At 40.9% G+C, this 26599-nt stretch overlaps 1 protein-coding gene across 6 annotated transcripts in view; it reads right to left on the bottom strand.

Annotated features, from left to right (window-relative positions):
* Positions 1-26301, bottom strand: part of LOC144604751 (cadherin-6-like) — a 171488-nt gene extending 145187 nt beyond the window's left edge. Inside the window, exons 1-2 of one of the 6 annotated variants that reach the window (XM_078419385.1) lie at positions 25595-26301; positions 4908-5302 (exon numbers count right to left, since the gene is read on the bottom strand). In XM_078419385.1, the coding sequence (XP_078275511.1) occupies positions 4908-5144 (237 nt within the window). In that variant the 5' untranslated portion in view covers positions 5145-5302; positions 25595-26301. Of the gene's footprint in view, positions 1-4907; positions 5303-20045; positions 20225-23280; positions 23689-24720; positions 24780-25269; positions 25323-25594 lie in introns of those variants that run through there. The other 5 variants (XM_078419418.1, XM_078419410.1, XM_078419392.1 and 2 more) reach the window with 5 other exon arrangements.
* Between the last annotated feature and the right edge of the window lie 298 nt (positions 26302-26599).

Below are 26599 nucleotides of genomic sequence, written 5' to 3'. Positions count from 1 at the left end.
GGTCTGTTCATTTATCTGCTCATTAAACAAGTGGCCCGAATCTAGTATTGAGAAAGTAATTGCATAACAACACATTAGCTCCTAAAAAACAAACATCCCATCTCTACCCCTTTCCGCAGAAAGATTGCCCCTCTGCAACTCCCTGGTTAACTCATCCCTTCCCACCCAAACCACCCCCTCCCCAGGTACCTTCCCCTGCAATCGCAGGAGATGCAACACCTGTCCCTATACCTCCTCCCTCAACTCTGTCCAGACATACACCACCGCTCACATATATATGAAGATTAGCTTTTTTTTCCATGAACCTACACAATTTCAGAAAGACTATTAAAAAGGCTTGTTTAACTGAAGCAAATATGGAGATTTTGGGAGGATATACAAATTGCCCTCTGCTGCAAGAACAATGCAGCTCAATGACAAACCTCTGTGAACTGAAACAAATTGGAAGCCAGTTGGAAAAATAGTCCCTCGATGGAAGTATCTTGGAGTTATTTCCATATATGCGTCAAAATGAAACACATTACTAAAACACTGCCATTTTGGTAATTGTGATTGCTTATCTTTTGCTTTTCATTTTTAAGAGAGATGTAGTATATGTGTCTGTGTTTAATATCAGTTCATTGGTGCTTTAATGCAGTCATGCCTTAAAGGATTGAATCAAGTGACTAAGTGCTCTCTGGTGTTGTAACAGTGTGATGCTGAGAATGTTTCAAAGGCAGTCTGTTGGGCCAAAAGCCAGCATAACCAGGCTCGCAATATGACCTGCTTCATTAATAAAGTATTTCTGTTAATATTTTAAATTATGGGCTACTTCCAGTTTCCTTGGTAGTGAGTAAGGGAGATACTGTGACAGAGAAACTTTGAATACAGTAAACTAAGATTTGTGGCACTGTGAAATCATGGGCAAAATGTCTATGAAAATCCAGATCTGCAACTCAAAATCATCAATTAGTCAGATCCGAGTAGTGGCTTTAACTCGCAAAATTAACCAGCAAAGCATTCCATGGACACAGTGTGGATACCAGCATTTACAGTGTGTGTAATTTCTGGATAACATTGGGGTTACTTACGGGTGTGACACTGGCAATATTAAATTAAATAATCTTTAACAATCATCTGTTTAATTTCCAATGGAGACTGAAAGATGGAGAAATGTAAGATGGGCTACTAAATTTAATCATGTCCATTTTAAACTGTTAACTGAAGACAAAATGGTGGCAGGAACACGGGGTGTGGAATCAATAGCAAGCAGAGTCCCAGTAATGGATTTTAAATTACTAGTCACAAAACAATCCACCTCAACAGCTGACTGATTATTTTGGGAGAGAGGGTAGATACATTGAAACATAGAAACATAGAAAATAGGTGCAGGAGTAGGCCATTCGGCCCTTCGAGCCTGCACCGCCATTCAATATGATCATGGCTGATCATCCAGCTCAGTAACCTGTACCTGCCTTCTCTCCATACCCCCTGATCCCTTTAGCCACAAGGGCCACATCTAACCCCCTCTTAAATATAGCCAATGAACTGGCCTCAACTACCTTCTGTGGCAGAGAATTTCACAGACTCACCACTCTGTGTGAAGAAATGTTTTCTCATCTCAGTCCTAAAAGACTTCCCCCTTACCCTTAAGCTGTGACCCCTGGTTCTGGACTTCCCCAACATCGGGAACAATCTTCCCGCATCTAGCCTCTCCAACCCCTTAAGAATTTTAAATGTTTCTATAAGATCCTCCCTCAGTCTTCTAAATTCCAGCGAGTACAAGCCGAGTCTATCCAGTCTTTCTTCATATGAAAGTCCTGCCATCCCAGGGATCAATCTGGTGAACCTTCTCTGTACTCCCTCTAAGGCTAGAGTAACTCAGCGGGACAGGCAGCTTCTCTGGAGTGAAGGAATGGGTGACGTTTCGGGTTGAAACCCTTTTTTAGACTGAGAGTCAAGGGAAAGGGAAACTAGTATTAAAAGGTACAGATCAAATCAAAGCCAGCACTGATGACCCAGGAAGGTGGAGCCCATAATGGTCCATTGTTGGCTGTGGAAGAGGTGATAATGAAGGGATATGTACAGTGAAACCATCAGGACGACTAGGGTGAGAGAGAGACACAGAGAGAGTGGAATGCAAGGGTTACTTAAAATTAAAGAAATCAATATTCATGTCGCTGGGTTGTAAACTACCCAAGTTTTGGCCGGATGAAGGGCACCATCTTCTCCTTCACCTAACAAAATCTACCATGGCTTTTCTGACCTGAAAAAAATCCAAATTCAATCCATGTCCTTCCATGTAATGGAGCCCTGCTTCTTGGGTACACCAAATCCAGCAGAGCGTTGACAGTGGAAGGGGCATCCAGCAGGTTTTAGCAGGAAGGGAACACCAATGTTCATTTTCATTCCTCTGACGGTTTTTCCAGGAAACATGGGTTGTTACTTCCCCTTAAACTCAGTTAGCAATTTGAAGTGCTGACCGATATGTTCTGTTTATTCATTTCAATTATCATCCTTGTTCCCCTCTATAGACAATAGGTGCAGGAGTAGGCCATTCGGCCCTTCGAGCCAGCACCACCATTCAATGTGATCATGGCTGATCATTCTCAATCAGTACCCTTCTCCCCATACCCCCTGACTCCGCTATCTTAAGAGCTCTATCTAGCTCTCTCTTGAAAGCATTCAGAGAATTGGCCTCCACTGCCTTCTGAGGCAGAGAATTCCACAGATTCACAACTCTCTGACTGAAAAAGTTTTTCCTCATCTCCGTCCTAAATGGCCTACCCTTTATTCTTAAACAGTGGCCCCTGGTTCTGGACTCCCCCAACATTGGGAACATGTTTCCTGCCTCTAACGTGTCCAACCCCTTAATAATCTGTGAAAATGTTGTAAACAAGACTAAAGATTTTACAATTAAGTGCTTGCTTAACCAGTAGCCAATGACCATCAGCAGGGACAAGGGCTATGAGCAACATGGCTTGGGGAAGTTTGGATAGAGACAGCTAAATTTTAGTTGAACACGTTTACATAAATTGGAAAAGGGAGGCTGCCCAGGAGGACCAGGTGCCTATCCATGTTTTTGCTGCTTGACAAAATGTACATTTCCAAGTACCCTCTCTCTCTCTCTCTCTCTCTACAACCTCTTTGCCCTCAACTATCCTGTCCTCACATTTTAACTGGACATGGGACCACTGGCTGTGGAGGTGCATGATCATGATGCTACAAAAGGTGCACTTTTGTCCAGAAAGCTTTGCTCCTAGATTGTGACAGAATAACAGGTATTCTCCGACTGGACGACTAACTGAAATGTATCAGAAATGTCACTGAGATGTCTCATTACTAATAATAATGGATGAATGTGCCGAGTTGGTAATAAATCCATCTTGGTGCAACAAGCGAAGTAGCTGAATATTATGACTCACACCTGAATTAGTCTTTGAAAAATTGTGACAGAGGTATAAAATAGGAAATAGTGTTGACTGTCCATTTTACATCCAGCCTTCTCATTATAACTAGTCGTCAGAAAATGGAAAAATTGTGATAGGAATATAACGAGCAACCAGACCCATATCTTTGGACCCACTCCATTGTCAAAACTGATAATTGTTTATGGTACGTCCATTTTAAAGGAACTTTTTGAAGCAAAGCTATCAAAGCAAATGGGCCAAGGGCAAACATATGGACTTGAGTCACAAGTCATATCTGTGAGACATAGGCTTGAGGAGTTCACAGGAATCTATACAAGGGAGGGGGAGAGGAACAAAGGTGTTCAGGGCAACCTCTTTCTTGCTCTCTCACCATCCCTACTCGCCATCCAATAAATAATAACCATGCTAGGGATGTGCATGTTCAAAGTCATGTTTGTGTAGGAAGGAACTGCAGAAGTGGGTTTAAACCAAAGGTAGACATAAAAAGCTGGAGTAACTCAGCGGGACAGGCAGCATCTCTAGGAACTGCAGATGCTGGTATATTTGTTTAAAGTGTCCTTCGAGAAGCAGTCACATTTAAATTTTTGTGCCTACCCCTGAAAAATGTACTCTCATTCCTATGTTACCATAACTTCTTATTGTAATGGCTGCCTGTTAAATCCTTTTGCTGCAATAGTGTTTGCAAATATGTCAATGGAAAATGGGGGAAAAAAAGTAACAGCCTGTAGGATGACTAAAACAAGCAAACCAAATGAATTTCCCAAAGTTATTTTAAAAGTCTTTATCCTGGGGAATGTCTTCAGTGTTCTTCACATCCTTTTATGGAACAATGGCAACAACTGGAATCTGTGCTTGAAAAGCCTGTCAGCTGGGAGAGTGCTCAGTGTAATGGAAATCATGGTAAAATGGTCAGATTGCAGAGACAGAGAGACAACTGACAAATTGACTATAATCCTGATTAGATTAATAGATTTATAATTAAATGCATTTGCAAAATGTTCCAGGGGATGGAGATTATCAAAGCAGGTGATTGCTGATTAAATATAAGTATAAATGAAATCTAAATTAGAAATTTGATGTATAATAGAATTAGAGGGGCTTGAAAGTGACCTCTCTTATATTAATTGAATCTTCCTGTCACCACATTATTCATTTAACTTTTTCACCATATAAATCTAAAAGATGGATTTGGTTTTAACCAACTTTGGGCCATAATAAGACATAATGTTTCAATAGTTCCAAACTGAACATATAATTAGTTTTGGTAAAACTGCTGGAATTAAAAAAAATTATTTTAAGAGTCTTGGCCTTAACATTGCTCATTCCACCATTAAAAAGTAAACACTTAATGCATTGCTATATCATCTGGCAGACTTTAGAGGTCCAATTAGGTAAGACAAGGGATATCTGCATCATGTGAAATAGGGGAGAGAAGATCAGGCAAAGCAAGGTACAACCATAAAAGGCAACTTTTCAAGTAGAGTTCATGATGCCTACCTTGCCTACATACTGTGGGTCTGACCCAGTATATTCCTCCAGCAAAAAGAACTGATTCCACATCCAGCCCCGCTTGGAACGGTGCAGCAGTGTGAACTTGCTAGCTGAAGGGTCCACTGGCATGCCACTCTGCAGTCCTTTAGTAGTCCTTGCTGACAGAGGGCTCAGCTGGCTGGGCTCGAGAAGGCAGACCCAGAGCAACCAAAGCAGGCAGCAGCAGTAGCTCGATGTTGCCATCCTTCTCTCTGCGATGCAGGCTGCAGAGTCTAACTGGGAAGGCTGGCTTTGCTCCAGGTATCCGTCACCAGGCGGTGTTTCTCTGACTAACCTTTCAGTTCCATTTCTAAACTGCAGGATCCTCAATCAATCGTCATACTCTTAGTTTCTGGCAATTTCTGAAGGGAAAACAAATAAATAGAATTAACTTTCAAAAAGTGATTGGAATTTTTCACTTTACAAATATACTGTAAAATGCAGCAAACATCACTGTTACTTTGTTAGGTTTTTTTAGTCTCCTCTTTCTAACTAATGCATTTTGGTGTCCAAAGCTCAGTAGGGAGCACCACAGCCTCAATTTGATAGGTGGCTTCAAGCCAACAAAGACGTGATTGTCAAAATCAAAGCCGGCCTTCCAGTGCAGTACAGAGGAGCTGCTGCAGTCAGACGTCCTACCTTTCAGAGACGACACCAAACCAAGATCTCAACTGCTTTCTTCACGTGGCACCACTAAAACAGATGGTCTTGGTTTGTAAGAAATGAACATCTACAAATGGGCTGCTGCATATCCTACTTTTCAACAGTGACCACACTTAAATAGCATTACATTAGCATTACATTAGCAGTAAGGGGACATCCTGAAAGATGATGTAAAAATGTCAGGAAGGAACTGCAGATGCTGGTTTACATCGAAGATAGGACACAAAATGCTGGAGTAACTCAGTGGGACAGGCAGCATCTCTGGATAGAAAGGATGAGTGATATTTTGGGGTTGCGAAGAAAGGTCTCGACCCGAAACATCACACCCATTCCTTCTATGTAAAAATGTCAGGTCCACTCATGAAAACCCCAACCTCTCCAGTTTGTCCATTAACCACTTTTCTCAAACGATGACAGGGTCATAGCATCTTAGTGTGGAAACAGGCCTTTCAGCCCAACCTGTCCACACGTCCCATCTGCCTGTGTTGGCCCATATCCCTCTAAACCTGTCCTATGCATATACCTATCTAAATGTTTCTTAAACATTGCGATAGTACCTGCTTTATTGCATATATAGTACCTCCGGCAGCTCGTTCCATACACCCACCGCCCTTTGTGTGAAAAAGGTCCCTCTCGGGTTCCTATTAAATCTTCCCTCACCTTAAACTTATGTCCTAAAGAAAGTGCTCCATTGTACACAAAAAATTGGACATTTTGAATTTATAATTGTTTCTCAACATACCGTGCATTAAACTACTGATGTCATTGCATTGTACTATTGAAATTAGTTTTACTGTTTAAGCCAGCATCTTTTGGCAACCTTTTTCCCTTAAATAGAGGTGAATTACATCTTGAACTACTGCAATATTTGTGTTGAAAGTACTCTCAGAATGCTGTTGGCTGGAAAGCTCCCAGATCAGGCGTCGTGACCAGGAAGAAATGATGATTCGTCACCAATTCATAATGGCAGGCTACTTGCCTGACATTTCCTTGCCCTGCTTCCCTCCCCTTTTGGTAAGATGAGGTTGCAGTTCTGGGAAGTACTGTTGAACAATATATGACTTGGTTTCTCCAAAAATAAAATAGCACAGATGATGGTCATCCGAAATGTAAAAGAAACACTAAAAATTCTGTACAGAAGGGCAGTGGTACAGCTGGTAGAAGGACAGTGGTAAAGCTGGTAGAGCTGCTGCCTCATAGAGCTTGAGACTCAGTTAAGGTCATAGAGTCACACAGCATGGAAACAGGCCCTTCGGCCCAACTTGCCCATGCCGACCAACATGTCCCATCTACACCAATCCCAACTGCCTGCGTTTGGCCCATATCCCTCCAAACCTGTCCTATCAATGTACCTGCCTAATTGTTTCTTAAACATTGCGATATCCCTGCCTCAACTACCTCCTCTGGCAGCTCATTCAACACACCCATCCATCTTTCCACATACTGTGATGTGGGAGGAAAACCAATGAGCACAGAGGAAACTTATGCAGTTTGGAATATGCAAACTCCATACATACAGCATGCAAAGTCAGATAGAGCTGTGAAGCAGCAGTTTTATCTGTTGAGCCACCCTAGTCTTTGAATATTTTAAAGTCAGAGGTAGAAAGATGCTTGGTAAGCAAAATGGTAAATGGTTATGGAGGGTAATCTGGACAGTGAAGTTGAGGTTACAATGAGATCAGCCATGATCCTGGTAAATGCTGAAGATAGACACAAAATGCTGGAGTAACACAACGGGTCAGACAGCAACTCTGGAGGAAAGGAACAGGTGACATTTCAGATCGCAACCCTTCTTCAGTCTGAAGCGTCACCTATTCCCTTTCTCCAGAGATGTTGTCGGACTCGCTGAGTTACTCCAGCTTTTCGTGTCTATCTTCACTATAAACCAGCATCTGCAGTTCATTCCTACACATTCTGATAAATGCTGACCCTCCTGGATGAAATAAGTGGCCTTCTCCTGCTACTAATTTATATGTTTGATTGTATGCATTTTCATATACAATATATTGAATGTTCAAAGCATTTCCTTCATTCCTTAAAAGAAATATGAAAGTAAACTATAATTGCTACAAATATTATTTCATTGTAGAGTATAAATTAATTTCTACTGGTTAATGAAGTTCAATTTTAATTTCCATGTAAAGCCATCACAAGTCTGGAATGGAAATAAAGGGCACATTTCATAATTTGCTGTCGTGTACTTATGTGGAGATGCCAACCGCTTCAAAAACAAATTCATTAAATGGCCATTATGGTCAGTCTCTGGAAAATGCAGGATGATGCATATTTTCTAGTATGCATCTGAGAACAAAAAATACTTTAAAATTGAGCTGCAATCGTTAATGCTTTCTCAACATACTTTTATTCCTCTGGAAAAATGAAAGAGTTGAGTATGTACAAGTTCCAGATGAGCGGATATTAAAGGCAAACAGAAGAAGCATTGATTGATTTTCAACTCCATATACACGAGACTTGAATAGTTTCAATAGTGGGCCAAATCAGTTTTACCCTTGACCATAGGACTGAATAATCTACATAAGTCATTTTGAAGTCGAACAAGACATATTTGCAGCTTTCATACGAGTATAGTTTTCCAGTCCAGCCCCATGGGTGACACATGGTGCAGCAGTACAGTTGCTGCTTTACAGCGCCAGAGAACCGGGTTTGATCCTGACTACGGGTACTGTCTGTACAGAATTTGTACATTCTTCCCGTGACCTACATGGTTTTTCTCCAGGTGCTCCCACACTCCAAAGACGTACAGGTTTGTGGACTAATTGGCTTGGTAAAATTATAAATTGTCCCTAATGTGCGTAGGATAGCGTTAGTGTGCGGGGATCACTGGTCAGCGCAGCCTCGATGGGCTGAAGGGCCTGCTTCTGCACTGTATCTCGAAACTAAACTAAATTTCTATTCCTGAAAGGTTGAGGCTTATATTCTTTTGAAGCGCTTAACACACAAACTACGCCATGATAAAAATGGGTGCATTTGTTCACTGAGAACATGTCACGACAAACAGAAGATAGCACTGGTCCATCGGATTGTGAAGGAAATGAAGATCTGTACTGAATATTTGGGGAAGATTACAAAGTGATCTCCATTTGGGAATACCACCACTGGTCTAGTTTACAGCCACCAAAGGCCTGCAATACTTTCTCTTTTATTACTATAATTTCACATTTCTACCTGCAAAGCTTTAGACAATAGACAATAGACATTAGGTGCAGTATCGAGACTGGAAGAACCTCCTCACAAATAACTCTTCTTATCTGGTATGGAGTTAAAACCACAAGAAAAAAAACTAACTGCAGCACCAGGGAGATTTGAATAGCAACCTGCTTCACTGAGGCAATGGCAACCACGATCACTGAGGTGAACAAGAGCAGTAAATACATGGGAACACAATATCCTGCAGATTTCCCTCCAAGGCTCTGAGTATCCTAACTTGGAAATATCTCACCATTTCTTAATTGTCATCAGATCTGAATCCTGGGATGCCTTCTCTAACCGTGCTGTTAGGACAGCAGCTTAAGAAGATAACACGTCAACACCTTCTCAAGGGGAACGTCTAAATTTCATGATTTTTTTTATAATGTTGTTTTAAATTTTGTGATTAAAGAAGCTTTGCGAGGATGCAAAAAAGACTATTCTAAAGGACTGATCTTTGATCCAACTAAATGGTTGGGAAAAAAAAAACTGTCTGTATGCTCCACACATTCTGCATGTCATCCATCCCTGAGGGCTTATTTATTGTGAATCCTCTTATCCTAGATTTATTTTGTTTCCGAGAATAAAAAATCTGCTGCCCAAAAGAGCTAGTGTTCTCAGTCCAAATAAGACCGAAATACCCAGCAGGGCCTGTTGAAAGATATTGTGTATAGGTTTCTGGTCAGGTTGTTGAGTTCTACTTGGAATAGTTCTGTGGAATAATAACTGTTCCTCCCTCCGCAGACACTATCTAACACCTTGTATATTTCCCGTCTTTTATTTCTTTTAGCCTTACTCCCTAACACTCAATTTCTCTGCCAGAAGGGACAGTTTCCCAGATGTTGTCAGGCAACTAAACCATCCTACCAACAAGAGAGCAGTCTTGAACTACTGTCAACCTCATTGGAGACACTCAGACTATCTTTGATCAAACTTTATTGGACTTTATCTTGCACTAAACGTTATTCACCTTATTCCCTTTATCGTGTATCTGTACAATGTGGATGACTCAATTGTATCATGCATTGTCTTTCTGCTGACAGGTTAGCATGGAACAAAAGATTTTCTCTGTACCTCGGTACACGTGACAGTAAACTAAACTCAAACTCAAGTGAGAGGCATTGGGGAGAAAAAAAAAAGTTTTGCAATTACACTGCATTGTTTCAAAATGCTTTACAGCTCTTGAAGTGCTTTTCAGATCACTGCTGAAATGCAGAACATAAAAATAGGTGGCCATTCAGCTCCTTGCACTGCCCAGGCATTCAATGAGCTTACAGCTAATCACTGAGCTTAGTGCCAAGTTCTCGCACTCATCCTCCATATTTATTAATGTTACCCAGAAAAATATTGCTTTAACTGCAACTCATCAACTTTAATGAAATCTTCAGAATATAACATAGTGTTCCTCACATTGACTTCCCCATCCAATAAACTCACAGGCAAACTTCTATCCTTGTACTACAACTTCCCCAACACCAGTGTCTTTGATTTCCTTGGTATTCAAAAATCCATGATCTCCACCTTTAGACCAAGCCTGCTGGGTTTTGAATTTCAAAGATTTACTGCCTCCGAGTGAAGAAACTTCTCCTAGTTCTGCTCTGAATGGCTAACTCCACATTATGATTCTAGACACCACGGGAAATATCATTCTTGCAACTGCTCTGTCAATCCCTGTAAGAATTTTGTATGTTTCAATGAGATCTCTTCTTTTTCTTCTAAATCAAGAGTGTGTAACCCAATCTGTTTAATCTCTTCTTAGAAGACACCAACCTCATCCAAGTAAGTTTGATGATCTTCATGCATATCCTCTGACACAAGTGAATTTATTCCTCAGTAGCCACGACAGGCCTATAAACAACAATCCTAATGTGGACTCATCAGAGGCCTACATAATTGTAGTAAGACAACCTTACTCTTCTACTTAATTCCTCTTGCAATCAAAGTCAGCATACTATTTCCCATTGTATTTGCTCAATATACCTGCACATTAGTCTTTAGTCGTTCAAAGAAAGCCATTTGGGTCTCTCTGAGCATCAACACATTTGAATCTCTCACCATTAAAAAAAACATTACATTTTTCTACCAAAGTGGATGACCTCTCTTTTCGATTACATTAAGATCCCAACTTTACTCTGGAGATTAATGAGCCATTTGTATGCAGACAGAACAGTAGCATTCTGGCATGGATTTACTGAATGTGCTGTTCTCATGTTTTCTCGGTTATTGCTTTGCCAATTTTCTCCCTTGTTTCTTCACTTCCAGATGACATTAGGGCAAATATAGGCGTGTCGCAGAGCAAATTAAAATCATCACAGGAGGCATCATGTAAGCCCAGGGTTTAATCTTTGCTAGCTCTCTGACTTTATGAAGTTATGGATTTTTACAGCACAGAAATAGGTTCCCATCACATCTACACCAACGATCAAGCATTCATCAACAGTAATCCCACTTTATCTTCAACAAATTTTGGATTGAATTTCCCCTAGTTCTACCACTCATCTACACTCCAAGGGCAATATTCAGTAGCCAAATTCTATACCAACCTCTACATAGAATCGAAGAGTCTTACAGCGTGGAAACAGGACCTTCGGCTCAACTTGCCCACACCGGCCAACATGTTCCATCTACACTAGTCCCACCTGCTTGCATTTGGCCCATATCCCTCTAAACCTGTCCTATCCGTGTACCAGTCTAAATGTTTCTTAAACATTGGGATGTGAATGGAAACTCAAGCACCTAGGGAAAATCCACTGGGTCAATGGGAGAATGCAGAGAACACCTGAATGTTCTCATATGCCCATTTCCCTCTATCTAACTTAAAAGCAAAACCTTCAGAACCCATGGGGAAGATAATTTAAAAAGTATATTTATAACTATAACGATGGAAAAAAATCTCCACCCATCAATCTTGAATGACTGTCATTATTCTTACATAGAATAGACTCTCCAAAGGAAAATCATCCCAAAATTTGCCTCTTTTTTAATTTATTTTTTATTTAATTTAAATTGTAACAAAACAAATACATGTATGAACTCATAGTACGCGATGGTACCTACATTATAAATTCGATTATACATTTTAAATTCGATTATACCTGTATTGTTCTGTATTATCTCCCCACCCACAACCCCCCTCCCCCCAGTTAGAAAAAAGAGGAAAAAGGAGAAGACGAAAGATAAAGAAATAAAAAAATTTAAAAAGGAAAGAAAGAAAGAAAGAAGAAAGAAGGAAACCTGGAGACAAGAAGGAAACACTTCCGGCTAATTTCTTATTAAATTCTTTTTAGGGGTATCAAAAAATCCTAAAATTAAATATTTCCAATTCTTAATCCTAGTTTTAAAGTGAATGGGTTCCAAAGTTTCAAAAAGAAATCATATTTATTTCTCAGATTATAAGTAGCTTTTTCTAATGGGATACAACTATGCATTTCTGCATACCATCTTGCAATTCTTATTTCATTGTGATCTTTCCAAGTGACCGCCACACATTTTTTTGCTATTGCTATTGCTATTTTGAGAAATCTTTCCTGATATTTATCTAAAATTAATCTTGGTAATATTCCTTTAGTATCTCCCAATAAAAACAACCTGGATTCCAAAAAGGAGTTACCTTAGGACATGCCCATGTGGAGTGTAAAAAAGTACCTGGTTGCATCTAAAACAAATTTCAGGTAAATTTGGATTTAAATTGTTTAATTTTTTCAGAGTTAAATATAGTTGATGTAAAAAATTGTATTGTATTAAACTATATCTCACATTAATAGTATTTTTCATACTTTCTAAACACAATCTTTCCTAACTTGGTTCATCAATGCTAATATTCAGATCTGTTTCCCATCTTTGTCTTGATTTTTGAATTTCTGTCTTTGGACTAGATTTTTGTAACAATTTATACATTGAAGATATAATTTTTTTAGTTCCCTTGCCCTGAATCAGGGATTCAATTCCTTTAATTTGAAATAAAAACATTGAATTACCTAACTTTTCCCTTAAAAGTTTTAAGGGAAAAAAACTTTTCCCTTAAAATTTTTGTCTTACTAGACCATTGGAATCCTTAAGAAAATTATATTCCAGACTGGAAGAATATGGGAAAGTATCAGGATATAAAATTAATAAAGATAAAACTGAAATAATGCCTCTTTCTGAAGGTAATTATGATCAATGTAAAAGAGAAAGTCAGTTTAAATGGCAAAAAGAAGGCATGAAGTACTTAGGGGTTAAAGTAGATAATAAGTTAAATAATCTGTATAAACTAAATTATAAACCACTAATTAAAAAAATTGAGGAGGACTTGAAGAAATGGATGAATCTTCCAATTACATTGCTAGGGAGAGTGAACTGTATTAAGATGAATATTTTTCCGAGGTTACAGTATTTATTTCAAACACTGCCTATACCTTTACCAAATAATTTTTTTCAAGAATTGAATAAAATTGAGAGAAATTTTCTCTGGAAAGGTAAAATGCCAAGAGTGTCTATGGAAAAATTAACATGGAAATTTGAATTAGGTGGACTGCAATTACCAAATTTTAAAAATTACTATCTGGCAGCACAAATGAGTTTTATTTCATCCTTTTATCAAGAGGGTGGAAAAACAGCATGGGTTAAAATTGAAATGGATAAAATAAAAGAACTATGCCCAGAAGAATTTATCTATAAATGGGAAGCGAAGCTATTAGTTAAGGATCAAGAGTCACCTTTGCTAAAACATTTAATTAATATATTGTTGAAAACAGTTAAAGCTAATGATTAAAGATTTTTTCTAACAGCTAAAACTCCATTAGTAAAAAATAGATTGCTGCCATTTGCTTGGAATAATCAAATATTACAAGTCTGGGAACAGAAGGGTATTAAACATATGGGAGATTGCTACGAAGGAAATAATTTTTTGACATTTTCTCAATTGAGAAACAAATATCAAATTCCAGGGAATAGTATTTTTTTCTATTATCAATTCCAAAATTTGCCTTTTAAAGATATTTTAGAATTTAATTTGTAATCTCCTTTCATTTGTTGAAATTCCTTGGAAAGAAAATGCTGACTGCTCAATCCAATGTCTGTTTTTTTTTTCTTATGTGAGTGGTATGTTCAAATGCTCATCCATCCAATGAGCCATTTTATACTTTTCTGAGCAGTTCCATCAACTGTTGAGCAACTTTAGCAGAAATATACCACTCTAAAGTATTTTTCCTCTATTATTATATGTGCATAACATCGTATTCTCTTGCATGGTTTTGCTTTCATGTTTACATCATCACTTTCCAAGCACCTGAAAGCAAGCAGGTTGCTGCCATCAGTCCTTCTTTTGGTACAATGTGCGTCAAATAGTATCCTTAGAACTATTCCTGTAAGGATATCACAACCCCTTACTCACACATTGAGAGGTCAGGACGAGAAAGGGTCTCAGAACATTTGCATCTCTCTGTCTTGACCTGGAATGTTGGTGAACAAAAGTGTTTGTCTATTTTGGTCTCGTCTGACAAAATCTTTCTTAATGTTGAAAACTTCCATTAAATCAAAGGAAAGAGATCTTTCCAGTTTATCCTTCCTCCCTCTTCATTCTCTCTCCAAGGCGTAGTGCATTAGTTATAATTTATTTAGCTCTATTGAGCCACCAGGGAACTTGGTATAGCAGTGAATTGGTCAGGTGGCTTTATTCCCTGCTGTGGAGCTTTCAGAAAGAAAAGAGGTCAGTATATTTTAGAACATGCCCCTTTCACATTGAATTGCTCTAATGAACTCAATAATGAAGGTTTGTTTCAAACAGTTGAAGAAAGCAAGTTCACAGATATTATATTCCATGAGTCTGAAGAAGGGTCTCAAGCCAAAACGTCACCCATTCCGCTCCAGAGATGTTGCCTGTTCTGCTGAGTTACTCCAGCTTTTTATGTCTATCTATGATTCCATATTGTTGCGATTCTAGAATAACTGAATGTGAGAAAGCACATTAGCAACACAGTGGTAGCATTGCTTCTCGAATATCAGTGAGTAGTTGTTCTCATTCATTTCATTATCACGTGACTTCACTGAGTGAACATCCTGAGCTCCCAAATAGCTGTTAACATATACTTCTTGAACTTCATTCATATTGAAGGCAATGTTAGAATTTAGGATGACCATCCAAATCCTACTACTCTTTTAGTTACTGGAGGTTTGCCATCTTTGTAATTGGACAGTCATCACTGGTGATGGCAATTCAGAATACTCTGTCTATCCAAATCATACCAAAAGGTGTATAAATAATGTGTTAAAAAACGGGATATCTTGACAGTCCATTTGAAGCTTGCACTTCACATTCTGAGTTAGCTGTTCTCGCGGGTATGGAGACTGTTTGGAACTGATATCCACTGTTTAAAAGACCTTAAATGAAAAAAAGTGTAGAGAAATCCCCTCACAGATCGATTCTTAACTTGAAAAGTACTTGAACATTTCATATTCAACTCTTGTCTTGTAATCATAACATGCTTTCATTTGTCACTGGCCGAGTTTACAGATGATACTACTTGCCGGCATTCATCATATTACAAGCACAGCATCTGACATTGAATTATCCTCAAACACAATAAAATGCGATTGCTTAGATTTAACAAAAAAGAGAAATGAAGGTTAAAGTCCACATATTTCTCTTCTTGTAGCTCATCTCAACAGTATGATAATCCTCTTAAAGTTCACATTCATTAAAAGTAAAAAGAAATACTGTAAAAAAAAAAATCACGTAATGGATGGCAAAATTAACAACTGAAATTGTGCTGTTAAGCAACCTATATTGTCAGGTTGAAGTCAGCAGGTTAAAACAAACCCAATAGCAATGCCTCAACAACACCAATAAAAGAGAGTCAAGTGTCACTAATAAGAAGTCTATCCTGGGAATTAATTACTAAGTGGTCTGCAATTTTCTTAACTTCTCACACACTGCAAAAGCTGACTGATTGATTGCTTTCAGCAACTGTTTGACATAAACTTTCATTATTGAGTTCACAAGAACAATTTAAAGTGAAAGAGGCTTGTTCTAATATGGCTGGGGTACAGAGAACTATCTGAATCTGAAGAGAAATCTCATTGTCATCAACATAAACCTTGCCACAATCATAAATGGTGGAAAGGTAGTAGACTAGCTGATATTTGAGGCTGGATCTATTGAATTAGTATTCCACCATGACACATTTAGAAAAATTAGACCCTTTTAAATGTTGGGATAATCTGGAAGGGCCAGAATCATTGCCAGTCCTGCTATATCCTCCAACCAAAATATATTTTCCATCCTGTCAAATATTCAATCCCTGGTGAAACAAATATAACCCATAAATAACTGGTGGCTTTGAAGGATAATAAACAAGTGGTGGCTCGGCAGCATAAATATAGCAAACCATGAAAACATTATCAATAACCAAGGTTATATAACTGATGAAAATATGCATTATCTAATAGTGAATGCTCAGCATTCCTCTCTCCTGCTGCCTGATCTTGAATTTGCATCATTAGCCTTTGTTTCAAATTTTTAGCACTTGTTTGCTTCATTTAATTGTTTCAGTACGTTTGATTGATATGGTTTCTTCTCTCTAAATTCACCCATTAACTGAATGGCTATGAGGACATTGTGTCACCTGGCCAATCTTAGTCTCCACTTGATCACAGAAGTGTCCTCAACCCCCACAGATTGGTTTATTTATTTTTTCTAGTATCAATTGTTGATTGACCCGAAATGTTAACTCTCTTTCTCCCACTGTAGAAGCTGAATGACCCACTGCAAATTTCCCAGCCCTTTGCGTTAATTTCACTGTGATAACATCTTCATTTACCCATCTCTTTTAAAATTTCAAGTTAATTAAATCTCCTCACTTCCTGTGTCTCATGCAAACAACCACGGACAGACAGAATTGGCAGCACTGGATTGCATTTGTACGGCGCTTTAGCAAGACACCTAGATGAAAATGCGTGCAATTTTCATCAGTAAATCAATACCATCAATACACCAGCAAGAACAACTACTTTTTTTTTATCTCCACAGCTTTATCCTGGTGGGGAAGCTTCAATACTGCTTTGAGTATCAGCCTAGAACACCTTGTGTCAGGTTGTTGCAATGATAGAGTTGCTGCTTTACAGTGCCAGGGACCCGGGTTCGATCCTGATTATGGGTGCTGTCACTACGGAGTTTGTATGTTCTCTCTGTGACGTGTGGGTTTTCACTGGGAGCTCTGGCTTCCTCCCACACTCCAAAGACGTTGGTTAATTTGGCTTTGGTAAAAATTGTAAATTGCCCCTAGAGTACAGGATGATTGCTGCTTGGTATGAATCCGATGGGCCAAAGGGCCCGTATCCACGGTGTGTCTCTAAAGTCTAAAGGTCATGTCGGTAATGTATCCTGGTCATGGTGCACACATCAGATCTCTGAGGATCATTCTAGTTCAGATTATTGGTTGGTGAATGGGCAATAATGAGCTTTTGAGTGCTGGCTTCGAACATTTTAAAAAATCCTGTTTCAGCACCACAAACGTGGTACAATTTAGCTTCTGACCTCACTGTGTGTTTTGATAAATTATGATGTTGTTGCACTATCCGTCTTCCCTGTTCTTTAATTCAACCAATGTGCCTTTTGGAAGAAAAATACCAATAGCTCTTCAATGCAGCTTTCTTTGCTCCTGCCTTTCAGTTATTGACAACGTGCTTGGGTCAGAAAATAAGCCTTCTGATAATTATCTGAAAAATAATTGACTATTAATTTCGCATTCAAACAACAAAACGACCCAACCACAAGAGGGAGCCAAACTCCTTTTAAAGACACCCTTGATCAGTGCAATGCCGCATCAACATCCACATCGGGGAGCACGAGGATTCTTTTTTTTTTTGTTGCTTCAAATGTAAACTGGTCTTAAAAAATGCAAAGGAAGCAGAAATCGTGATGTCTCTTAGGTGTAAATCTGCGGAAAATGTCAAATATCTTCTGCCAAGTTGCTAAGACCTGTCTGAATGTTTCCACCACTTACATTGCCTGACCCGAGTCATGGAACAGCGGGCAGGAGTGACTAGAATGTCTACACTTGCTTTTAAATCTAGACAGGGCCATAGGAAGACAATGTGGGCCAAACTTTCATCTTTTCTTAACTAAAACTTATTTTCGTTAGGGGCTTCCAAATCCTTCTTTAGTTTCTCACTTTACACCCATTTACTTGAAACTTACATGCATCATGCACTGCTGAGAGTGCTGAGAAATGTCATGAATTATTCCTCAAAGTACGTTTCCGTTGGTTTGCTTAACTCCGCCTTCGTCCTGGGAACATCAATTCAAAGTGCCAGAGTTGCAAACCTCCTAATCCAAAATCCAAATCCAAAATAGCTTTATTTGTCATTCGTTCCGAACGAGATTACTTAGCCAGCAGTACAAAAAACACAAGACACACAACCCCAACACAAACATCCATCACAGTGACTCCAAACACCCCCTCACTGTGATGGAGGCCAAAAACTTCCCCTCTCTCTTCCCATCAAGCCGAGTCCCAGTTATTGGGACCAGTTATAGTCCCACCAGGCGGTGCTGGCTCGAAGGGCCGAATGGCCTCCTCCTGCACCTATCGTCTATTGTTTCCTTCCCGTTTATTCTCCTTTCTCCGTCTGAGACTCCCTGCCCTCGCCACTGGAACGGGCCTCCACTGCCACTAACGTTTTCTTTCTGCCAAATGAAAGGGATTCATGTCACGTTACATCAATGAATAAAGACTACCCGAAACTATGAATCCCAATAAGACCAGAAATCCCAGTCTTCACGGTCAACGGGGCAGAAACCCACCGTGAGTGGAGATAAGCAAGTGAAAGGTTGGATTAAGGAGTTCTGCTAACTTGCTGCAGCCAGGCTATGTTTGACTCTCTGTAAAATATATCCGGCCGCAGGCAGCGGATGAAAGCGTGTATTTGGAAAGATGAAGAAACCTCGGTCCTGATAAGGTTAATAAACTGCTTGAACAATGCAAAATGTAAATGCTTCGTGTGTTACAAATTAGAAGCAGTTGGATCCGCGGACCCCCCGCGTTGGAGAAGAATGCACAGGGATGAATACCAATGCACAGGAGCAGAGACGGGGAAGGACAGATTGCAAGCGCCTTATCTCGCCTTCCACTAGACAAAACACGCTGATATATCAATACATTTTCTCAGCAGGATGTTATAGTTGTCATGTGTCTTCATGATCCGGCTAGTTGTGGGAGCTGTGCTCCGAGAAGCAAGCCAAGGCTTTCACTCTTTGCAGCTGGGAGCGCGGCTGGATGATTAGCGTCCTGTCAATATCAATCCCCAACCAAGGCTTCCACGGGATGCCAGTGAAACAAACCATTCGCGTTTGCAAACGGATAGCGTAAATGTTTACACACACACATATTACCAAATGGGACCAAAGGAAAACAGCCGAGAGGGAAGAAGGGAGGCTAACGGCTTGTTTAAGATTAAATTGAAAGGTGCATATTGTTTGGGTACCCGTTCACCACAACCAGGGTTTTGAATTTGGGAGACACGAGCATTAATGCGCGTTTGAAATCAATGATAGCCGGGGCTGTTTACCCAAACCAAGAGGAATCCGAGTTAACTTTGCAACTGAAATTAGTTGGAGACTCTGGGCTGGCAACAATGGGGGTTATCTTGCTCCAGGGTTGCTCGAATGGGTGGAGCCTTCTTGGACAAGGCTGGTGACAACATTTCACACCGCCTCTGCCAATACTATTTGTTTCTCTCACCTCCCTGCTTTTACACGCCGGCCCTGCAGATAGGTCGCAGGCGTTGGTATAAGCACCCCGGGGATTAATTTGGCACCTCTCCCTACGGAGACACGACCCACATGAGCTCTCTAGAAGTGGAGGCAATCCACACTGCCATGCCCGCTTGGTCTACAAATCAAACCCAAGCACATCGGCCTCTCCTCCGAGCTGTTTGCGGGTGCAAAGGATGTGAGGGCGAGGATAGGTGCGCCCCATATCCCCGCCTCAGAGAAATCATTGCACAGGATCTACTGTCTTATCAACAGCCATCGGGACTGATCCACTGTCGCACTCACTGACTGGGAGGGTTGTGTGCCAGACATTGGTAAGGAAGCTCGTGGAAGGACAAGCAGCTAAAACCACTACCACTGCCGAATGCCTTCACTTTACAGCAAATGTGAAGGAACTTAGTACCACTCTCCCTTGTCAAAGATGTCTGGGCTAAATCCAGACAGCCGCAAATGAGAGGAATAACTTGCCTTCGTTTATTTACCTTTCAAACAACCTCCAGGCACTTTCATTGTGGGACTTCGGTGTTTTCATGCTATCATTGTGTCCCTCCGCATCGACCAAACCCTTGAAAGAAGTCCACAGCTGTTTGCAACCCTCGTCTGGTTGCAGTGCACAGATTAAAGTGGTTGCAGTGCACAGATGAAAGCGGCTTTGCAGCAATATTTTAATCCACTTTTCGCTTTTAAAGAAGTGGATTATTGGATGAAACGGAGCAAGGTGAATGCCACCAGGTCTTTTTCCTCGTGGATTTCTTTGGCTGCTGAGTTCAGCAGCTGCGCCTGAAACCAGGTGTCCTCGTGGTTCCTCAACTCCTGAAGAAAGGGACTTTTAAACGAGGACGCCTTTGGTAACATTTTGGGATTCATGATGGGAAGCAACTGGGATAGTCTTTTGTTGTGGAATAGCTCCCAATAGAAATGGGGTCCCAGGGTATTGCTACACTCGAGGCCAATCCACTGGATGAATTTAAAAGAGAGTTTGATAGAGAGCTCTTCATATCATCATATCATATATATACAGCTGGAAACAGGCCTTTTCGGCCCACCGTCCGTGCCGCCCAGCGATCCCCACACATTAACACTATCCTACACCCACTAGGGACAATTTTTACATTTACCCAGCCAATTAACCTACAAACCTGTACGTCTTTGGAGTGTGGGAGGAAACCGAAGATCTCGGAGGAAACCCACGCAGGTCACGGGGAGAACGTACAAACTCCTTACAGTGCAGCACCCGTAGTCAGGATCGAACCTGAGTCTCCGGCGCTGCATTCGCTGTAAAGCAGCAACTCTACCGCTGCGCTACCGTGCGAATCAATGGACATGGGGAGAAGGCAGGCACGGGTTACTGGTTGTGGATGATCGATCAGCCATAATCACCATGAATGGCGGTGCTGGCTCGAAGGGCCAAATTGCCTCCTCCTGCACCCATTTTCTGTTTCTATGTATGTCATGCGATCACTTGGCAATGCACGAACTGACTCCACAACACCCACTAATGAAATTACTCGGCATTCTAAGGGACAAAAAACTGAGAAGGGACTGTCTTAGTCATATTTTCATCATAGCAGCAAAATACTATAGCTCATAGCAACCATCACGTTGGGAATTGCTAGGAATCCGCTTTTCCCCGGCAGATGCTACCTGGGTTGTAGAGTCAGTCTTCAACGTCTTTTGTGACAAATCTGCACCCATATGAATATTGCGAACGTAATTATCGCACATAATTCAATTTCCACTTTGACACCGTTCACATTTTTAAAAAAAGGCAATTTAGCTCCGACTTGCTATGTTAAATTTCAATGCCATTGATAAACCAACAATATTTTCGGTGACGTATTGAATAAAGTGCCCTTTTCAATATATATACTTAAAAGGCAGCAACATCGCTCTACTTAAGTTCGGGTTTACGTAGTGTTAATTATAAACACGTTGGGATTTTTAGGGCTTTCATTGCGACATGAAAGTGTCTGCAAAAAAAAACAAACCCAAATTGTAGTTAGTACAGATGCTGGAATTCTGGAATAAAAAATAGAAGATACTTGAAACGCTGAACTGGGAATAGAAGTTCTGCAGGGCAAGCTGAAAATTAGCAGGTAGTTAACCAATTCCCAATCAATTCAGAATGCTTGGCTTGACTTTCTTCTCCTCAACTTCCCCAGCAAATCACGATTACTCTTCATTCTCCTTGATTTGCAGGCAAATGTCCTTAATGCCATGCACGGTAGCCATTATTAGACTCCGGATTGAGGTATAAACATCCAACTTCAAATCTATCTGCTTAAATTTACAATGTATCCAGTCTCTTGCAACAAGCAGGGGCAAAGTTCCCAAATAATCCACAATGTATGTAATAATGCTTTGCTTTATTTCCAATAAGATTTTGCTCCATGGTCATGGATAAAACCCTCCTTAACTGTCTTTAAATCAGCATGATTGTTTACGATAATTTCCATTATTGTATCTATAGCAAGCCATGAAATATGGGACTACTGCATGACTATTTGAGCTATCAGAATACTAGGAGAATTATGGAGCTCAAAATTCTGTTTGTTGGAGTAGGTTTAGATGATAATAACTTACTACCTCTGTAAGTGCTAGGATTACAATGGTTCTTTGGAAGGTTTACAGGTTTACAAAGTCTTTCCAAGCAATAGGGGTAAAATACAATAGACGTTATCAATTTCCCCCCTATTTCCCCCTAAATGCAACACCCTCACACCGTTGATACAGACCTATCATGTAAAATCATATGCTCTTTGCCTTACATTATTTACCTACCATGTTAAAATACTAACAAAAAATTGTTGCAATATAACAATGCGTGTGATTTGTATTACTACTGTGATCTGTTTCTAATTATAAAAGTGTCCAGTTGAAGTAAATAATTGTGAATTGTTTTGAATTTATGATATAGGTTTTTCTCGATTCATGGCTCTCAGTGTAAAATAGTCCCATATCTTATGAGTCCCAGCTGTGCACAGTTAATCCCGTGGAGCAAGGTTTTCTTCCTATGCCCATGATATATTAAGAACCTTCTTCAACATTATGTCAACAGTGAGACTATGAACTGTGAATCACTGTTTGCCTGGATTGGAAGCCAATGGGTTTACAGTAGCAATAGTAATGAAGTTACTTTTTCCTATGCATATTTCTAAAACCGATTTGCAATTGTTTTTGAAATTACATTCAAAAGTGTGCACAATACACAATTTTTTTTTAAATCAAAGGCATCCAAGGTAATATAAAACCAGATATATCTCATCCGCAACACGAAATTTAAAAAAATACAAGCTGCCATGTAATATTTAGGATACAACATCTCAATATCCCATATTTACTCAAATTGAAACTTAAATTATTAACAAAACTAAATTAGGTTATTGCATCATTAGAATTAACAAAGAACAAATATGAAAGTAAATGAATATACATCTGTTTTAAGCAAGTCCTTCCAGTGTTTCATAAACTGCCACCCAGAATGAGACTTATGGAAAACTCGAGGCAACAAGTTAAAATACCCTGAAATAATTCACGAGCTGTACCAGGAGCAGGAACACATTAGACGCCTCATTTATCAGGGATATTCACAACCATTAAAAGCACTGCCCTTCTTGATCATTACAAATATAAGTATGGTCACACAAAATATTTGACAATTATTTTTTTTTACAAATACTGTAGAGCAAAGATTTTACGGGCAAATTATTGCATTACCCCTTGTGTCGCTGGAAGCAACACTTGGCCTTCATAGTCCCGTGGCTGTAATGTCAGCCCGGATCCAAGCACCTGCCGTTTAACGCCTGCAACGTGTGCGCCTAACCTTCTTCAATCATTGCGAGTCTCAGCGGGAAAGCAGGAAGAGCGACTTGTTTGGATAATAGGCATTACATTATTGTCGTACACATCAATCTTGATTTAAGTCTCGTCTGAGCTATAATTAAGCTTCTGTTTTTTTTTTAGATTCTGTACAACGCAAACACAACAGAGTCAGAAGGATCGATTTAAACAGCTCAAAGCCTAAATGGTGGGCATTACTTTATCAATAACCAACACTCACAAAGTGCTGGACCGAAGGGTTGAGAACCACGGCTAAAAATAAAACATGAATCCAAGTCTGTCTAAGTTCACAAAGCCTCTAATACTTTTCTGCTTAAAGTTAATTTTGGCTATATAATCTTGAGATATCCAACGTCTGTTGAGAGATGCAAGGAGATAGGAAGAGAGTAAATATTTTTGAAGACTTTTGGTTCTGAGGACAGCAAGGGAGGTGTGAATTTACATTGATTGGAGGAATGCAGCCTATCACGCAGCGGCGGAATGGGTTAAAACACTTGCTGTGTGTTTACATCGAGCCACTTCTGCGCGGTCTCATCTCATTCAAAATTGCTCCGGTAAACCAAATACTTTTCTATCCCTACGTAGAACCAACACACGGTTGAAATAAGCACGGCGGACTGGAAATAGCCCATTTGAAACACCCGAATTATTTCTTTGCGGAGAAGGTAGGTATGCATCACGCTCTTGTCAACGGGAGTTGACATTTACTACACCGATGAACCAAGCGATCACCCTCTTCAGCAAACACTCGGTTATCAGCGTCTCGCTGGACAGCTCCACCGACAACCGATGGACAAAAGCACCCTTGCACCCACTTCTCAAAGCGCCCCCTTTTTTTTTTTTAAGGGCACCCTGTTTATACCTGAAACACATTCCGTTTGATGTATTTCCCCTCTTCTCATTGGAAGCATTAATACAGCACACGAGATTTTTGTTAAAGAGTCGGTACGGGTATAATGGGCCGAGAGGAGGAATCCGGTCACACTGCAGTCCCCGGTCCAAGCAAGGGTTAAATCACCAGCAAGTTAAACCAAGCCGGTTAGTGACTCCCTCCCCGGGACTCGGGACTTGACATTCACTGGGATTTCTTATCAGCACTTGGGTCGCTTACATCCATCCACTGCCTGCCTGACACCCAGCCAAGTCGCAAGACCGCGTTTGTAGCGCAGCTGTAGCAGGCGAGGTCGAAGTTAGGCGAAAATGCAAAAGGCTTCACAGTAAAAACAAAAACAATTACAGAAAGTAACCCGCTTTTGTCGCGGTCGCGGACGTGCCGAGTCTCATCATTACGCAAAAAAAAACAGTCTTTCTACAAACCGTTAGTAGGACAGACACGCACCGATATCTCCCTCCTCACACAATGCACGATATCTATAAACACTGCAGATTGTGTACTAAGTGCACGCACACACCAGCACCCATATACATATTAATGATGTGTTGCACACAGAGTTAAACTGCTCAGTGTTGAATATTGAGCGGTGAGCTGGAAAGTGATGAAGGCAGCACCTGGGCAGCAACAAACCCCGCCCGCGGTGAATCCCGCCGGCATTTTGGGTGGGCTCAGGTTGGTGCCTCCTGTCCCCCAACTTCACCGCGTGTTGCTCTTCAAACGTCGGGTTGACCTTGGGTAGAGACCCCGGGCACCTCTCTGCACATCCCACCCACACTGCTCTGTCCGCTTCGCCTCAGCACCAGGGCATTTGTCTCTGGTGAGTGTGTAGGTGGAGGGAGACGCACTAATCAACGCCTGCTTCCCCGCACAATAATGCAAAGATTCATCCTGGCTGGGGATGTCACGGTGCCGTAGCCTCACAAGGTGCAGACAATTAACACAAACTATTAAAGTTCAGCCGGAACACGCACCAACCACTCCGACTCGGCAGCACGCAAACCCGAGCCACATTGCATTGGCGCTAACGTGCACAGCTAACTCCAGCCCGCTCCCCGATACCCCCTGCCCCGACAAGTGTCCCCACGACAGCAGCCGCTGCATTGGAAAGCTGCCGGATCAGAGACACGCTGCACGATGCCTTGTGTAACAGCCGCGGCGATCACAGGCGCTGTATCTACGCCGTAAAGGGCAGAGAGGGGGACAAACATTATCCACCCCCCCCGGGATATCTCTGTTAACCGCCAGACAACATTCAACAGAAAGCCCCGCCGCAATAACCAGGGTTAAAGCACTTACCTTTAACACGCACTGTCCATCTGGTCTGCGACCACTTGAGCTGCCTGCCCCTGGTGCTGTCAAGTAAGGTGCTGCTGCCTGCCTGCCCCTGGTGCTGCGGTCGCTTTAGGATGTTGCGATACCAACACTGACTTCTTGCTCTGTCTAATTCAGGCATCGGCTCGTAGCTTCTCTCTTTTATTTGGCACTTGGAAACAGCGACCCGCAGCCAAGAGAGAGAGACAGAGACAGACAGAGAGAGAGAGAGGGTGTTGAGGAGGGAGGGTGGGCGGGGGTCTCTGCCCGTCAGCTTGCTGATTGGTGACCATTCGGTTCTTTGATTATTATTAATAATAACATCCGCCCGCAGGAGTGAGAGGACTGACTGTAAGCTTGTTGTGCAGCCTGTGCTCTGCACGGGCGAGGGGGCACTGGGAATCCTGTGACTTTCAGGGTTGAGGAATTTGCAAGTGAATTCAGTGGGAGTGTTATAGTGAAGAGCTTTCTGTTATAAGAGCCTCCCTCTGCGTCCTCCGCCACCCTTCCAAAACACATCTACACACATTTACACAGTGATGGATTGACCTCCCCCTGTTTGAAGTCCTAAGCGATCGCATTCCTCCTTTCACTACATCCCCCGCTACTTTAGAATCAGCTTTCTTTCGCGAATTGCGATAATAAACGGTGAAAGTGCCCACGAATTGTAAATCATTTTCGGATCAGGTATCTTCGCCCCACTCGGATGGAATGATCTTTGCTTCTCCCACTTGCTTTGAATCGGACCAGAACCCAGCAGACTGTAGATCAAAGCACGGGTTTAATAGCAGCAGGTCTCTGTAGCACAGCCTGAAAACATATGCATTCTCTTTATTCATAGGGAGGGAAATCAAATATGCAAACAAAAAGCACAATAACATTTAGATGGAAAAACATTCAATTATTTTGGGAATACATTATTTCTTTATTCATAGAAATCTGTGGCTAAAGAACTAATATATTCATAGAATCTTACCAAGAAAATAGTTT

This window comes from Rhinoraja longicauda, chromosome 2 (assembly GCF_053455715.1).
Source record: "Rhinoraja longicauda isolate Sanriku21f chromosome 2, sRhiLon1.1, whole genome shotgun sequence".
Classification (NCBI taxonomy): Eukaryota; Metazoa; Chordata; class Chondrichthyes; order Rajiformes; family Arhynchobatidae; genus Rhinoraja; species Rhinoraja longicauda.
This window is presented reverse-complemented; position numbering and strand designations above follow the sequence as displayed.